General features: G+C 37.4%; 1 protein-coding gene across 2 annotated transcripts; it reads right to left on the reverse strand.

Annotated features, from left to right (window-relative positions):
• Positions 1 to 3,981: 3,981 nt before the first annotated feature.
• LOC121889672 (low affinity immunoglobulin gamma Fc region receptor II-like) lies at positions 3,982 to 17,261 on the reverse strand. 2 transcript variants are annotated; one of them, XM_042401830.1, is made up of 10 exons: positions 17,213 to 17,243; positions 16,845 to 16,972; positions 12,947 to 12,982; positions 11,477 to 11,740; positions 11,159 to 11,398; positions 10,735 to 10,869; positions 10,389 to 10,490; positions 7,616 to 7,702; positions 5,206 to 5,256; positions 3,982 to 4,217 (listed from the first exon to the last, which is right to left on the reverse strand). In XM_042401830.1, the coding sequence occupies exons 2-10, from the start codon at positions 16,873 to 16,875 to the stop codon at positions 4,141 to 4,143; spliced, it is 1,023 nt and encodes a 340-aa protein (XP_042257764.1). In that variant the 5' UTR covers positions 16,876 to 16,972; positions 17,213 to 17,243; the 3' UTR covers positions 3,982 to 4,140. The 2 variants fall into 2 exon arrangements, with proteins under 2 accessions (XP_042257764.1, XP_042257765.1); XM_042401831.1 differs by lacking the exon at positions 16,845 to 16,972 and having other exon boundaries at positions 17,213 to 17,261.
• Positions 17,262 to 18,611: the final 1,350 nt, after the last annotated feature.

Raw genomic sequence — 18,611 nt, forward strand, 5'->3', positions numbered from 1 at the left:
TCTGAAGCAGTTCACTGGTGAGCTGCCTGTGCTCATCCAAGGTCATCTCTTCAAGAAGTTTCTGAAAAAATAAAACACAGGAAAAACACAGATAAGGTTTTATAGGTTGTAAGTTTCATGATATGTTGGAAATATGATCATGGTAGTGCAGAATATGGATTGTAGCTTGTCCAGTGTTCCCAAACATGTCTACAACAATAACATGATTTTTGAAAAAAGTCAAAATATTGCCGCTCGATACTGTTCCTATATAGTATTTATATAATCATTCAGTAGTGTTGCTGATGTTTTCAGTAGCCTCTTTTATACAGAGAACCCGCATTATAGCCGTAAAGAGGATCCAAGGGGAGGACATTTCTCTTCGTTTGATAACGTTAAAAGTAAAGTTAGACTTTTCTGTCGGCTTCCTGGCTCATTTTAAAAAGACGAGAGAAAGAGAGAGAGAGAGCAGCTGTGGTCGAGTGAGCTAGAGGGTGATCGCTGGTAGTGAGGGAGTTATTTTCTGATTGTTTCACAGCGGTTAGCTTCTAAAGCACAAACACACCCACACACCTCTTCAACCCTGCATGTGCACTGCGCCGCCTGATTTGGTCTGAATACAGGCTAAACAGAATAGCGAGGCGGTTTACAGGCACAGTATTCCCGCCTTGTACGGGCTGTGTAAAAGGGGCCACTGACTCACGTTACACTGATTATACATCAAACTATACAGACTACAGTAATGTAAAGCACAGAGCTGCTATGTAAATACCACTTTGTGTTGTATTGGCATTTTTAATATCGTGCAGAACGAGTAGGAATATGATAAAATAATTGTATAAATAACATCACAAACCTCAGTCACTTGGTCCCTTTGGGGGGTTTCCAGCCTCTTCCCCTGCTTCCGCGGTGCCGGTGTTTGCTCTCCTCCCTCGCCTGGCCCTACCTGCAGCAGCACCACTAACTCGCCCCCTTCCTCTCCCTCTAACTTCCAGTACTTGACTCTGCAAACGGATAATAAAATATGTAACGTTATCCTGCCAACGCTATCTCGCTATCAATAATGCCTAACGTTAGAATAAAATAACGTAAGTTTTGTTTAGCATGACGTTGCTAATGTTAGCTTGTATTATCAAAACAATAAAACACTTATAATTGCTATCTTACTTGTGAGCTATAACCTATAGTACTATAGACTAAATAACTAAATACATATTCACCTCATCGCTTGACCTGTTAGAAATGCTCGAAGTTGTCGTGGACGATGACATCTTCAGCAAATAGCTTCTTGTCCTTGAAGGCCACCATAGCTTCTGGAACCTCTCCAAAGTCTTAGGGAGGGGAGGGGTGAGTGGCGGAGTGCTTCAATCTAGAACCTCACCGTTAGAGGCCGCTAAATACCACACATATTACACACTGGACCTTTAAATTAAAAGCTTATATATATTTGGCCTGAAATTTAATGACTTCTCCTCATGTCACTCAGAATATACAAGAATGGAAATATTTCAACTTTTTAAAAACATTTTTATGCAGCTGATACACATTTTTGTAGCATGTTTGACCCACCATTCAAAAATATGTTGCATTCTTCACATTTAATATAACTCATTGAAATTGTCATGTTGTCCTGTTTTATGCAGCTGAAGCAACTGGAAATGTAATTTTACCAACATGAAACTAAATCTACATAAGTTTTTATAACTGTAGAGTTAAACTTTAGAGCCTTAAACAGAATCACATCAGTCTCAACACGGTCTCTCAACATCAACAGTCCCCCTGCAACAAGTTCCCTCTACTTAGTTCTGCTTCACATTAACGACTCATCAATTATCAGTTCGTTCCTGATTTGTGTCTCAGTAACTATGCACAGTTTCATATACATTTGATGATCAACACAATTATTTAAACTCACAGCTATGGTGTAATACCCATTATGACCAGCAGGTGGCAGCAGACTTTAAAGAGTGACTGATGAGCCTTTAGAACAAAACCAGGCAGGTGTTGTTTCAGATGCAGGTGAGAAGATGGAACATGAGTTTACTAATATCAATCAATAATCTGCTAATGATTACTTGTAATATGTCAACAAATAACAAATATACATAAAAATTGTAACATTACTACTGATAATATCCGCATAGCCTTATATTTACCTCATTAGTCACTGTATTCACATTTAAAACGATCATTATCATAAACAACAACAATCATTTGCAGGTATTTAATGCTTAATTTTTTTCACATTCATTTAACAGAGATGATGAAGCAAATTATAAGAAAAAAACTGAAAAAAGTTGAAAGGAAAATACTCAGTTTTCAGTGTGTAGTTTTGTGCATCAAACAATATATTAATATATCAGGTTTTTTCAATATTTTCCTAAAATTTAGCTGCTTCTTAGAACATTTCTTTGAAAGGTTGTGTAATTTGGTAGTATACAAGAAATGTGCTCATTACAGAGATTTAAGAAACAACATAATATAATAATATGTAATTTGACACAAAAAAAACACATTGAAAACAGAGTATTGTTGGTCAGTTAAAGAAATGTTATGAGTCTAATAACAACATATGAACCCAAATATAATTACCAACTAAACCTACTTAACACATTTTGTTTCTTTTTATGATTTCTACCAAATTGCACCCTCTATGTAAAATGCAGAGGGTGCAGAGGAAAGATACTCAGTTTAGAAACCAGAACCAGAAAATATTCACATTTAAGACGCTGGAATCAGAGAATTCTGGCATTTTATCTCTAAAAAATGACTCAAAACAATAAATTGATTATCAATATAGATATTTATATATATCCTGTCATTCTATTTATGTCATTATGATACAGATCCCAGCAGGCTTTGATGTGAGCAAAGTCCTGGGCTGCTTGACATTAATAGCGTGCCTCCTCGTTTCAGCCTTTTATACAGCCGTCACTGAAAGCATCCTCACTTCATCTGCAACAGTCTGGTACGACATCCTGAACACTCAGACACAGAAAACTGCAGGACATTGTCATCAGATCCTCGTACAGCACAGACTCCCCCCTCCCACCAACCAATCACTGTACAACACACACATAACCAATAATTATCTCTTTCTTCCCTTAAATGTCAAAAAGAAGATTGCATTCTTCTTCCCTCCTGCCTTTAATGGTGTATTTCTGAGTTCTTGGTGAGTTACAGCCACCTGTATCAGTGGAATAATGTGAAACAATCAGCAGGATTGTGTATTTTGTCATTTGTACTACAAAAACACAACAGGGACCCTCCAGTGAAAACACTGCTCTCTAGCAGAACTAGTGGTCAAAACCCCCACAGGGAAACTTTAAAGTTATCCAGAGAACCCAGTTTATTCACAACAGTTTGATGTTAAAAAGCGTCACATCAACAACAGAACAGATTCACTGTTTAAAGAGTTTAAGATGAACTACATGATGTGTGATGTTTAAACCAGGAGACGTTTTACAGACTGAATTTTCTTCATGTTTCACTGAGTAGAGAATCTAAACTTCACACATTCTGTGCTGCAGCTGTGTGTGTGCATAGTTTCCCGCTGCTGAAAGGCATTCCTGCTGTTTATAGACTGTGGTTTTTGGACATTTGTTGTTGGTGCTGAAGGGCTATAAACACACAGATAGTCAGAAGTGTGTGTGGATCAGTTACCCAAAACCAAACCAGAACAAGTCAAATTTTCCATCTGAATGCTTTGTGAAACCCACAGAACCACACGAAGAAAACAACAAACAAGACCAAAGTTTATTGATCCTGCAAACAACTACAGGCATGCAGCAAGAACAGCATGCCCCAAATATATATATTATGTATTATATATATAAATAACAGTCAAGTTAGAGCATTAAACATAAAACAACTAACTTAGAAACATCTTAATGTCACGTGTTGTTGTTTTGAACTAAAACACAAAGTTAACATATTATTAACATAATATATAATATATTTCAATAAATGTATTCATTTTAGTTTTTACATTTCATTGTTTATTCACTAAAAACACATCTGAAAATGAATCTGTTGTTTGTCTTTCTGTTGCTGCATGAGTCTAATTTAGAGAGAACAACATGAAATATATAAAATATGTATGAAAAATGAATGTACTACTGCCTGAGGGGCTCTGGAGACCAGTAACAGGCCAGCTGGACATCAGTGGTTGGACTGGTGTGAAGGTGTGGAGGTCTTCCTCAGTGAAGAGTAGATAACCTCTGGGTCTGATGGACACGCTGAACACACACAGATAAAACAGTATGAGACACAGTTGTAGAAAAAACAACTCTTGTACAACATCTACTGATGGTAACTACAGTTGGTTGAGGTCAGGGGAAGATCTTAGTGACAGTTCATGTAAAGACAAAGTTTCACTGCAGGTCTGTGATGAGATGTGAACTCTGGGCCTGAATTCATGAAGCTTCTCAGAGCAGGAAACCTCTCCTCACTGGACAAAAACTGACACATCTTTGGTCCTAGTTTCAGGAGAAGTAACTCAGGAAATCATTCCTGTCTGAGCTGATATTTAGCAGCAGCAGAGATGTTTGAATGTTTGATGACAATAAAATCATTAAAAGATCCTTTAGATGATCCTCATTTCATTTGTTGGTCTGCAGGATGCAGAGAACACCTGCGGTCCCCATAAACCCTGATGTCCCCACAATGTCACATTTTTTTACATTGAGGAAAATGCAGCTTTGTGACAGTGATGTTTCTGTCAGAACCAACTACTTCAGCTGTAATAAATCAAACTCTGATCACTGATGTGCCTCATAAAGATAATGTGCATGACGAGGGACTAAAACTTAAACACCATCATGTCCCCCTGCTGGATGTCTGCTGTAAAATGACAGAGATCTCAACAGGTAACATTTCACTGTAGTAGACATGTCATGTATGCTGTAATAGAATAGCATAAATACAGTTTCAGGAAAAATTACCTTTAAAATGATGTCTGATAATTCATAGACAATATGTTGACATTTCATTTGAAGAGCATCTGATAATAGAGCTGTAACTTTAAGCTTTACACCAAGACGAGTGTCTCTTTAACCCAAAACTAGAACTGGTTTGATCTGATCTTATATTTCTGACATGCTTTTCACTTTAAAGGAATAGTTCAACATTTCAGGAAATATGTTTACTTTCTTTCTTTTGGAGAGTGAAATGAGAAGATTGACATCAATCTCATGAATGTGTGTTAAGACAGAAGAGCAGCTGTACCTCTCGTCTCTGTTCTTCTCACTGCTGAGTAAACTGCTGCTGGATCACTCTCTGGAAGATAAAATACATACATATTAACCAATACTGTTAGTATACTGTATTTACTATGAGTAGTACTGTTGCACATGTAATATAAATCAGAATATTAATACTACTCTTATGGCAAATAAAGTTTTTTTTCATGCAATACTCGCAGTATTATTTGGTTGAGGTCAGGGGATCTTGGTGACAGTTCATGTAAAGACAAAGTTTCACTGCAGGTCTGTGATGAGATTTGAACTCTGGGCCTGAATTCATGAAGCTTCTCAGAGCAGGAAACCTCTCCTCACTGGACAAAAACTGACACATTTTCAGTCCTTGTTTTAGGAGAAGGAGTAACTCAGGAAATCACTCCTGTAACACAATTATTTGTGTTCTTTGTATTATAACATTTGCACATTCCCAGTCAATATTTTCATTATTTTTTGAAATTCAGCAGCCCTTCTCAAACAGAACAGATTTTTACTAATTCGTTATTGTTATTTTTATCTATATAGTTATACCCCCTGTCTTTTGTAGTACTGTAGTTGTAGTTGTACAGTACTGTTAGTATAAACAAGTCATTATTTTTCATGTAGCATTATAAGATTTGAAAGACAAATGACCAAGTGTAACTGGAAAGTATTTATCTGAAACAGGAAACTGAACGACCACTCAGCTGCTCACTGCTATTAATACATGTTTGACCACAAGGTACAAAACAGATGAACAAAATGTCACAGGGTGTGTGTGGGTTGTGGGTCTGCTTCTCTCCCCCGTTACCTGTGAGAGTGTGCCGACCAATTACCTGCATGGACTTTATAAGTAATACCTGTCCTGTGGGTTCTTTTCCAGGGATAGTTTTCTTTTAATACAGGTGTGTAGGGCTGAGCACGGGGAAGAAGCCAGCACAGAGAGAGACAGTGAGCAGCCAGTCAGGGCATGAGGAGCGTTGAGACAGGGGTATGCACAACCGAGAGAGACAGCGTGACTGAGAGACGTCACCCGAGAGTGGAGTCTGGGCAGCAGATAGTTCCGGGTGTGTCCGACGGAGAGGGAGTAGCATCCCAGTAGCAGTTGTGCTGGTCTTCTTTAATACAGGCCCAAGGGGATACATACAGCCGCTTAAATTCGACTGATGCTAGGGCCAATTGTTTGTTAACTTACAAACAAGATGACCAACAGCTACAAATGGACGTTATGACATGAATACTTCATCTCCATAATAGAAAGAAGAAGACATCAGATAACATGAGTCAGATACAGCTTCTCTCTCTCTGTCTCTTTGGTCGCTAATTTCATCTCTGATGGTTAAATGTCTGTCTTAAGCAGGATAAAGTGTATTTTTACAAAGACTCAAACTGTGTGCTGTTCTGTCTGAGTGCTTCCCAGTAGGACAGGAAAAAAAACAGACTAGGGGTTTCACCCCGTTACAAGAAGTTCAAATCAGTCCACACTACAGTGAGAAACCTCACCAGCTTCAGAATACACTCCACTCCACTTGGAATCAACAGAAAGAAGTTGTTCCTGTGATTTTATGTTTTGAAAACGATTAAATTATAAACTTTATTAAAGGACAGTTTAAGATGGATTCATAGAGGTTGTTGCTCGACTGTTTGGGTAAACCAGATTCTGTAACTAAATTACTCTGCTGGAGCTTAAATACTCTATCATTTCCAACTTTCAACCTAAAATGAACCATCTCTACCTGGATAGTTCAAAATAACCATTTTTGGAAGAAAGCACAACCTGATAGACTGAATTCAGGGTAAAGAGGTGTCTGAAGATGGCACACTGGTGTTTCAGGGGTAAAGTTCCCGTCTATAACTGCAGAGACCAGTTCTGTGTCTGAAATCACTTCCTCCTTCACTCATTCACTGTTCTTGATATAACAGACACTCAGTAGTCGCTAATCATCATCAGTTTGAGTTATAACTGACAGCTGTGGAGTTGCACAGCAGTTATATAAATGTGACACATTGCATTGTGGGATTGTTAGCAGCAAGTAGAGTACATGTCATGGACTCGACTTGTCAGAGTTCATATAAAGAAAAATAGACATATAGTGAATTGGGAAGGATTTAATGATTCCTGTTAACAGTCCCTCCGGCTTGTGTGTTCCAACAAACATCATTGACTGTGTTCAAGGTGGTGGGAAGCCATTGAAGGATCTTGTCTTCACTCTGTAACTTCTGTATTTAAAAGTATTAAGTTTGCTTCTATGCTTGTTTGAACCCTCACCGGCTTCCCACTCAAGAATGACGATAGCTAGAACATGAGACCAAGCCACAACTAGGAACTGCTAAAGCCACTGATATACTTGCTTTTAACTACATGTACACATCATGGCTACCTAACATTAGAAGCATTGTGCAAAGAAAAGCAGCTGTACCTCTCATCCTGTTTGATTTGACGACTATTTGTCCATAACTGACGTCTGTTCTTTTCACTGCTGAGTAAACTGCATCAGGATCACTCTCTGGAAGATAGAATACATACAAAATACATTACTTACAGTACTACAATTGATACAAGTACTGTTAGAATATCCACTACTACTACTGCAGCGCTAGTCAATATAGAAATAGTATTCAGATTATTTATGCCCTCACTACAATCAATAATGATACTATTATTGTATAGTATTGAAACAGAACATGATGGGAAAATGATCAATTATAGAAGCAAACATCAGTTCATAGCTGAAGACAGAAAGTGTTAGAATTGTTTGACAGTTTTTTTTTCTTCATAACACCACTGCTGCTGTGAAAGAGACCAACACAAGAGGTGAGTTCGGAAAACGGAAAATTAAATGACCACAGAGCTGCTAACTTTTATAAAAAAAACAAGTTGTTCAACACAGGATGAACATGCGTAACTTTAAAAATGTATTTATAATTGTATTTATACATATAATGTAAAAATGTTGGTGTCACATAAAGCTGGAAAAGTATCAACAAAAAGTGAGTTAAAGTTGAAGGGAAAATAATGTATAAAACTGAAGTTCACTTAATGTATGTAATTAATCAAATTACATAAATATGTCAATAATAAGTATAATAGTTTGCGTAAAATACATTAAATTAAAATAGTTTTGTCTAGAAATCCACATATTCAGATATATGCAAATATGAACATTTATAAACTATGTAGAACATGTGCAGGACAAACTGTCCTCATCAGAAACAGGAAACTGGACGACCACAGATCTGTTAGCTTCTGTTAACTGAGTCACCACAGAGACAATTTCACACGCGAGCAAATCACACATTGTCATCAACAAAAACAGACCAAACTACAGTCTGAAACTTCACAGATTAAAGAAGATTAAATGTTTTGTTTAAACATGTCAATAATAATAATATATATAATTAATATAAATGTAATATGATGTTAAAAGGTTTATGTTAATGTACAAGGTTCAATGTATGAAAATGTAAAATCTAAAATATAGAAATAAGAATTTGACTGTAACATAGTATAAATGATTATAAAATGTCAACTAAAACTCAAGAGCATAAATTAAGTTACATTTTAGTACTTCTGTACGCGTTGACATAATTATACCCCTACTCCTCAACATTTTGCCTGTCCTCAAATCCAACAATATCTTTTTAAAACTACCCTCCTGGACCCAAATTAAATATTAAATAGTGAGGGCTAGGCAAAATATCCTCACTTTCTCCCCATAAAAGTCTTCATTATCCAACAATCTCTTCACAATCTAAGAATTCCAACATATTGGTGTTTTCACTTTTCCCAAAATTGCCTCATTTTCCAAACATGTCCTTGCTTTATAAACATTTCTTCATATTCCTCTATTTTTTCATCTTATGGAAATATTCTCCATTTCTGAAAACATCTATACTTTATACAAATGTCCTTACATTCCAAAATGTTCTCATTTTTATAAAAACTTCCCCATTAAATAAAACTGTCCTAAGCTCCCAAAAATATTCTGACTCTCTACAAATGTACACTCATTCTAAAATGTCACATTCTCAGTGTTCCCAATGACCCCATACTGCACAAAGTTCTCACTCTAAACGCACAATATGTAATTTCAGCCGCTAGGGGTCTCTCAATCAAAACAATAACAAAAGACAGAGCGTGATGACAGTGTGAAGTAGCAAGGGATCATGGGAGTTGTTGTCTTCGTTGTTAAATAACCAGCTTCACCGGGATAGGATTATTCCAGTGTTAATCATTCGGGATGTTTTTACCGGGAGCCAAATTACCTGCAGAGGTCTCCTCCTCTCCAGAACAAACACACCCGGTGATTACAGGTAAAAACACTGAATAAAGCAGTTTCACCTAAAAAAAAACAAAAAAAAAACAGTGTTTCTCTGACGATGTACGGCGACCACCGGACGTCCGGTACGGGCTGTTCGCTGAGCTGCTGTTAACAGTTGTTCGGTCTATTTCTCTTATAACTTTAGATCCAGACGTTCGGCCAGTTTCTCCCCGGAGCCGATTTATCCGCAGAGGTCTCCTCCTCTCCAGAAACAAACGTACACCCAGATTAAAATTGTTAAAAATATTAATTGAAGCTGTTTCACCTAAAAAATCAATATTTCTCAGATGATGTTCGGCGACCACCGGACTTCCTGGAGGGGCTGTTAGCCGAGCTGCTGCTAACGTTTGTCCAGTTTATTTCTCTGATAACTTAAGATCCAGACGTCCAACGTCCTAAAAGAAAACCACCTAAATTTATCATGAAAATGTGGCTTAAAACTGAATAAAAGTCAATTTATAACAGTTTCTGTGGAACAACCACAACGCTGATGTATTATCTTGTATGTGTGTCAGTTACTCTTTGGTAGACGCCATTGTAGCGGACAAACACAGCGCCGCCGTATGCATCTTGTGCATGTTTACTCTTTGGTAGAGGAGGTATGATGCCATTGACAGGCGACCAAATGAAAAATGATTTCTCTGGGTTTGAAAATTGTTGGAAACATTTGGGATAATGTAACAAAATATATAACATAGGTCTAGTTGTTTTTAGACATTTTAATGTGGAATAATTACATATTATACTTTTAAGGACATGTCCCCACTTTCTCAGTTTTTCCAATTTTCCAGTTGTCCCCATATTTCCTAACTGTCCTCACTTTCCAAAAATGTCCCCATACTGCACAGTGTTCCCAATGTTCCAAGTTTACCTCTACTCCGTCTGGTTGGCTGTGGTTGGTGACACAATACTTTGATGTCACTGTATGTGATGTCATCTGTGATGTCATTTTCTCCAACTTCCAATTCAGCAGCTGGAATAAACCAAAATAAACAACAATATAATTTACATTATTAGAATGTTAATGGACATTTGATTTAAGAAAACCAAACATGCAAATCAACAGAAATGCAAATATTAAAATGTCATCGTGAACTGTAGTAAATGGGTGTAAAACAAAATTTCAAAATGTTCTAAAAAATTCTAAATTAAAAAAATCTGAAAAAGTAACCTAGAAGTTAAATGTTTACTGTGAAATCCAAAATTCTGTGTCTGACCTTTAGGTTTTCTCCGAACACTTCGTCTCACCAGCAGAACCAGTATCACAAGGAGAACCAGTAACATCAGTAAAACCAGACCACAGACAGATGGAACAGACAACACAATGGGAGGAGAGGTGGAGGTGAGTTTCTCTAAAATGAAACAAAAATAATTATTAAAAGTATAAATTTAAAAAATAGATAATTTTATTAATTTCACTGTTCTGGAAGTAATAAGATTATTGAGATTGGTGCAGTTTATTAAACATTAAGCTTTGTTTGGGTAAAATTATCACATATTAGATTAAATATTATTTGGTGTTAGTAGAGTTAGAAATGTTTTCTCTCACCATGAATGACCACTGTTGTCCCTTTCAGAAACCTGCAAACATCAATAAATTAAACACAACAAAGTCTGAAGATTTGTCTTTAACTTCCTCACCTGTGACAGTGATCCAGCTGGATGGAGACTCTCCATGACTGCTGATGTTACACTTGTAGAGGCCTTCATCAGACTTGGAAACATGGTGGATGGTCATGTGACCTGCAGGCTCAGTCCTGATGAGGGAGCCATCTTTATAGAAATCAGCTGGGAGGTTGGAGGTCTTTGTTTTACAGTGCAGAGTGACATCATCTCCCTCCATCACAGGGAGGACAGGACTCTGCAGGATCACTGATCCACCTGAACACAGAGACAAACTACAGCATTTCATCATTTACACTCAGCTTCATCAATACTAACTCCACAGTCTGATCTTACCAGTGACAGTGATGTTGATGCTGTTACTGGTTGCTCCCTCTCTGGACTCACACCAGTAAACTCCACTGTCCAATGGGACCATGTAGCCGACGTTACAGGAGGAACCAGCTGATTTTCCCCAGTCAGCTCCACACTCAGCTCTGGTTTCTCTGGTTGTGTTCCTCCTCAGCGTCCATCCAGCAGAGCTGTCATCCTCCTCACAGCTCAGAGAGACAGAATCTCCTTTAAACATCTGAGAGCTGCTGGGACTCACAGTCAGAGAGGCTGCAGAAAATCATTGTATATTGAGGAAAACATAATGGCCTATTGAGTATCACACAGTAACACTCAATGGTCAACAACAGTAATCCTAGTCGTACAGTTATATTGTCAGTTTTCATCTATAAATGTGTCTCAGTGCTGCAGCCAGTTACCAGAAGGTGTTCATTTCACCACATTTACACTTAACCACTTCATGTGTCTTCAGTAAATCAGATAGTTGTTCAATATCAATGAATAAAGACAAAAATTCCTCAAAGAAGCATTTTAGATAGAGGGAAAATTTGACACGTTCTGGCCAAATGTTGAAAAAAAGGATGTTCTCTTCAAGATGCATACATAATCTTTACCCGACAGAGGAAAGCATCTCTAATGATTTCCACACATTCAATCAGGGGCAGTTCATAGGCTAACAGGACTTAAGCCACAAATTTTTTCAGCAAAGCTGTGAACCTTTAATGTCCATCACGCGTGATATTTTTGATACTAAACCCAAATCACAGCTGCAGAGGAACCAGTGTGTTTTGAACAGATTGATTCTTGGCTCAGTCCCAATCATCTGTTTAAGGAACCCAGCCAGGAGAGTTCACAGTTTCTAGCTTTTATCTCCTGACAGCCTTTCTGATAAAATGAACCACATAAACACAACCCAGGACAGAGCTAAGCTGACCTACACTGTAAAAACTAAGAGCTCACTTTACCATAACGTAAGTTATTATATTTAGCAGCTCATCTTGTGTCTACGTTCTTGTTTAGACTGATTATAACACATAAATGCAATGTTAGGTGTCTCAGAAAGCTGAGATCGCTTGTTAACTAATCATTTAAGTTACATTTTAGTGAAGTAAGTCCACATTTACATACAAAATATGGGCCGATTTAATCAGTGACTCCTAGCGTGACTTTATTTTTGAAATATCATCCATGTTGCTTGTCTTACACCCACAAACAAGGCCCTGAATATTTTTTAAGGGAGTTCGTCACGTATTTCTGCTGCTGGCACTTAACTGAAAATTAACTTGAAAGCAACAAAACTTGATTTCAGAGAGGTCTGAGTGCACGTCTCAGTCAACAAGTAAACATCCAAATGTACATAATATGTTGACAACAATGAAGATGCTCTTCTCCCCAAAATCTGATGTATAATCTCTTTCTCTCAAATCAGCAGTGCGACCATATAACAGCTTTAGATTATGAGATCAGTTTACTAACCTTGGTTTGTTGTGCAGCACAGCAGTGAGATCAGAACTGAAGAGAAATGACACTCAGGTTGGTTTGAGATTTTGAGCTTTGACATACAACAAGACATTTCTACTCCAGAGAAATGAGAAACTCATAAAATACAGAATTCAGATATATTTACTACTACTACTAATAATAATAGAGTTCACGGCAGGGTTCACGGCAGGGATCAAGTTGCAACGACCAGACAATAGGGTTGTTTGAGAACAGCAGTGAGTGAGTACAAACAATAATATTCAGACAGAGGAAAATCTATCAATGATATATCAACACAGCAGACAATCCAGTGATACAATCATAGAAATGAGGAGACAGGAAGAGATTTATACACTGCTGAAGTTGATCTGAGCATCATTCATATAATCTGCCACAAACGTTTCAATAAGATAAGTTTAGATAAAACTAACACCTAGGGATGTGCAGAGAGCCTAGTATTTGTATTTGTATCTATATTTGTTGAGGCAGCAAAATTATTTGTATTTGTATTCAAATAAAAGTGGAAAGAGGCTTAAAAATCCTGTTTTTGCTTTTATTACACTCTTTATTACACACTTTTAGAAAATTAAAGTGTTAAAATAAGTGTTCATGAATAAACTACCTTATGAAGGAGGTCCCCACACCAGGTCTCAAACTGGAGTCTCTCAGATCAAAGATGACTGCGCTGACTACTGAGATAAAACTTTACTCATCGCCTCAGTGCAGACAGACCTCTACCTATTTATACACCCATAACACAGAGACAGCACAGCGTGTAACATGTAGGGAAGAACTTCAAAGGCAATTCTTGCTTTGCACTTTTCATTTATTGCCTGTTTTTTACAACCTAACTTTGTGGAAAGGAGAAGAGGAACAACAGGTTTTAAAGAGTCCCTTGGTAGCACTTTGTGTGTGTCAGTAGCTCAGCTTTATCTCTGTGCAGCATGTAGCAGGTGGATGTGACTCCCCTCGTTGAGACCTCCTGATAGACGTAGCAGCGGAGCAGAGGAGAGACACTGAGATAGTGATGTAACCGACCTGCTCACTGGTGTAGTTTTTTTTTTCTTCCCGAAAACTAATAATTTTCAAATATTTGTATGAAACAAATATTTGTTTAAAAAAACACTTGTTGTGCTTTGCCAAATAATGTATTTGTATTCGGGCACACCCCTAGTGGAGACTCAGTTATACAGTGGTGGTCAGCGGTACAGGCCACATATACACCTATAGGCAGCTGCCTACAGGCCCCATTAAAGTCTGTTCTTTTATCAGCACTTAAAGAAGGAAGTGAGGTCAGCTGATCAGAAAACAGACCTTTGGTTTGATGTCATTTTTGGTGGTGCTGCAGCTCTCTGAGTCAGTTTATAGGACAAGGCTCAGAGACAGCACTTATTTTGACTTTATAAGGAGCAAACAATGCGTTTCGCTTGTAGCTTCTTCATGTTCGCTCAGCGCTCAGAGCAATATATATTTTTATAGGTCAGTGGAAACATGTTATTGTTCCATGTTTCTATTTCCACTCTGGTTTTAAAACAGAGTGTCTAACAAACTGAGAGATCGTTTACAACACTAAACACATAATAATGATTTTAGCTGCATTTTAATTATTAGTCGATTTTATCCCCGATTGCAGAAACAGTCTGGCATTACTTTTAAGTTTTATTATACAACATATTCAGAATGGTTTCTTCATCATCCAACTAAATAGCAAAGAATACTCCCTCTATATCTATTCAGTCAAAAAAAAATCCCACATGTATTTTAAGCCTTAGTTGACTGAGCTAGTTGATAACCAGCTTCCTTAATGAATGAGCTTTGATAAGGACTGAATGAGGAAATGAATGAAACAGCAGCTCTGTAAGAGGAGAAAAGTGGAATCTGACTGTGTATCAGGCTGCAGCTACATTACACTTTATATATATTTGTTCAGCTTTAATCTGACGGACAAAACACAGGAAGCAGCAACTGAAGATGAAAAATATAGTTAAAGATTTAAAACATAAATAGATCAAAGACACAGAGACATGATCAGTAATAATGTGTTTGGTGATTTTTACTTGAAAAGGCATCAATGCTGTTAAAACATGTTAGGATTATGCTCCCTATTTAAAAAACTCACTTTCAAACTACATTCTGAAGCTGCACCACGATCCTGGTCACTCAGCATATTAACATATAATCTCCAATATTATAGATGGTAAAATGGTAAATGGACTGTACTTGTATAGCGCCTTTCTAGTCTTCCAACCACTCAAAGCGCTTTTTACACTATGAATCACATTCACCCATTCACACACATTCATACGCTGAATGGGTACAGGGGCTACCATGCAAGGTCCCAACCTGCCCATCAGAGGAAGCTAACCATTCACACACATTCATACACTGATGGCACAGCCATCAGGAGCAATTTGGGGTTAAGTGTCTTGCCCAAGGACACATCGGCATGTGGATTGGAGGAGCCAGGAATTGAACCGCCGATCTTCCGATTAGTGGACGACCCGTTCTACCTCCTGAGCCACAGCCACATGGTGTTCCATCAATGGACCTACCACATCATGACTGATAGAGATAATTATTCATTGATCCCATGTGTCTAAAGCTTCTTCCTGATATTTCAAAAAACTGAGATCATACATTATGTGCAATAAAGATTTCAGGTCAGGAGCTGCTCTAACTGACAGAGTCACAGTGTTATAACAGAAGGACGCAGAGGTTTGATTCTGAGCTGAGGATGAATTCACGCTGTTTAATATCTGAACGTGAGGGCAAAAAACGCTGTTCAAAGAAATGACTGATGTGCATTAAAGCGGTAACTTTAGAAAGTCCTGAGTAACAAACTAATATCCAACCAGAATTTAGATTCTGACAGACAGTAAACCTCCACTAATGAATGAGCTTTGATACGGACTGAATGAGGAAATGAATGAAACAGCAGCTCTGTAAGAGGAGACAGAGAGGAACTCGGGGTTTCTTGAAGAAAACCTTCCAGCAAGCACATTAGCTTCATTTCCTCACAGCTAAGATTAGCTTTAGATCTCTTTCTGTAACTGAAAAAACAGAGTTTCTTTCATCTCAGGGTGAATAAACTCAGAGTTTTAACCAAACTTGCTTTCTGAAACAGGCCCCTGGTTATCTGGTCAGCCAATGTCAGGATCAGTGAAGCCTGCACCCAAAGAGAGCCAGACTAAGTTGAACTTGCTTCGTAGTACAGGCCCCAAGACTACTATACAAACTGAACTAATGAAAGAACAAGGAACAGGTGGCAAGACACAAGGGGAGGCTGGGAGCTGATTGGCTGGGAAGTCACAGAGCAACAGAAAACCAAAAACCCAGAAAACATCATATGACCATGCACAAATCATCCACAGCTAAATAAACTTCAGCACACACTGCTGTTGACAAAAACGTGAACAATCAGTCCGTCAGAGTGGCTGCATATTAAGGCTGAACGAAACACAAATCAAACTAAAAGACAACTGCAGCTATGAATAACATAACTAGTGTTAAATGTATGTATGTAAGTCAAACTTACATACATACATACAGACAGACAGAGATTCCTTGCTTTATATATTCATACTGAACATGAATGGATGAACTCTGTAGTTGTTTTGTGTTTGTGTGGGTTTAACAAGTCAATTAAAATCCCCACAAAAACATTTTACTGTTCATGTTGTCATACAAACCAACTAATTCAAGGTATCAATGTAAGATCCTATTCAGACTCTATATACACAGTTTATAATTATATTTTTGGATTTCTTCATCTCAGTTTCTACAGTGATACATGTATCATAAATGACTGTGTATCTCACCACCACTCTCCTATAACTCAGCTGACTGCTATAAGTATAATTATTTAAATGTGGACAGTACAGATTGTACTTACAGAGCAGACACTGAAGAGATGTTTGGTCCATTCTGCCTCTCGGTGATGTGAGAACAACTTAGTTTGGTCACAGCAGTTAAACCCAACTTCCTTCCTTTGTAGGAGAGTTTGCTGCTGCGTGGTTTACTCTCCAGCAGTTAGCAGGAAACAGCTCATTTATAGCAGTTTATGTTATTAGCACAGAGACGAACCATCAATGATTGATACTATTTAACTAGTTTAAATCCTCAAATAGTGTTTGAAGTCTTATTTACATCAACTGCAGAGGACCAGGCTGATCAAATGTCTGTATGAAGCCTCCATGTTTTCTGATCTGCTCCTGTTTTAATTTGCTGTTAATACAAACTGAACATTTCCTCCATGCTTACCTGATGTCATAATAAGATCAGTATAATGTCCTCTTCCACAGCATTAATTCAATTTAAACAACAGTATCACTCATTCATTATTTCTGTCTTTCCACGTTGCTGTTTCTCTCAAACAACGTTAAGCTAACATAAATAAAACTCAAAACTTCCTGCTGATTTTTCACATTAAAAGTCTTACAGCCTTCCCTGTATTGGGAGGCTTTTAAAATGAAAAATGTAGAGGAAGTGTTGAGTTGAGTTTCATGAACAGTAGATTAAGATTGACCAAGAATAATGGCCCAGAGGAATGGCTGCATTAATAAATTATTAAAAACAATATTTCTTGAGTTAAAAAGAGGAAGGAAGAGCAGCAGAGTGAATATAACATGACTGATGTTGTACTGAAGGAATTATTACTGTGCAAACTGTCATTACTCAGTGTGTCATTTTAATGGTTTTATAATTTTGTTGTTTTTTTATTTAACCTGATCTTTATTAACAACAGTCATGATTTGTTTGTGCTGGTCATACCTGTTCTATTATTAGAGGGTTAGGGTTTCATTTGAATATCAAGTTTTATATGAGAATTAATGCCACCCTGCCGCTGTCAATCAAACACAGACACCAGCATTTCCTCCCAGCTGCTGTCAATTAAACAGTTAAACAGACACCTACACGCTCCCTAGCTGCTGTCAATCAAAGACTGATACCGACAAGCACCCCTTGCTAATGTCAATCAAACACAGACACAGAAGTTTGGAGTATGAGCTAGTAGTTAATGTTGCACCTAAGAGAAATATTTTTGTAATACATCGCTATTGATATGGATTTATAGTGCATATTTGAGATTTCTAAACAGTAAATAAAACATAACTTATGGGTTGAGTGTGTTTAGGCTTTGTGATTCTGTTGACTATTATCTGTCTTTATTATGTTGCAGCTCAGCTGATTTTGGATCAATGGCAAAGGGAGAGGGAAGATGGAGGACCTAAGTGAGATAGAAAACACAAGGTAAGTTTAAAAGAGGCAATTTTGAAAACTGAATCATACTAGGCTAAATAGGGAATCATGCTAATTACCAAAAGTATTATACAAGTAGTCAGTATTACATAAGTAGTCATACTAAACATGTTTTCTATTACTGTATTATATACATAATCTTGTTAGTGTACATTAGTAACCTACTGGAGCATCAGTGATGCTGCAGGTCAGGAGTGCTGAGTGGACCACGGTGAGGTTCAAAACACAACAAAGTATGTTTCAAATAAGCCAGCAATAAGGAATCAGACTAAATGTGTATTATACTGCCGTATTATATAAGGAATCATACTAAACATTTTATATTAACCATATAGTAACTAATAAGTAGACTATAAATAATTAGAAGTAATCATTTTAAGGAATCATACTGCAGTGATGT

Source organism: Thunnus maccoyii, chromosome 22, assembly GCF_910596095.1.
Source record: "Thunnus maccoyii chromosome 22, fThuMac1.1, whole genome shotgun sequence".
NCBI lineage: Eukaryota > Metazoa > Chordata > Actinopteri > Scombriformes > Scombridae > Thunnus > Thunnus maccoyii.

Excerpts from the sequence above, each read along its gene's own strand:
- LOC121889672 (XM_042401830.1), bottom strand. The coding sequence starts at position 16,875 with ATGGACCAAACATCTCTTCAGTGTCTGCTCT. Across the intron at positions 10,870-11,158 it reads CAGCTGGATCACTGTCACAG|AGAAACTCACCTCCACCTCT; the intron begins GTGAGGAAGTTA and ends GTTTCATTTTAG. Across the intron at positions 4,218-5,205 it reads GAGAAGAACAGAGACGAGAG|CGTGTCCATCAGACCCAGAG; the intron begins GTACAGCTGCTC and ends GTGTGTGTTCAG.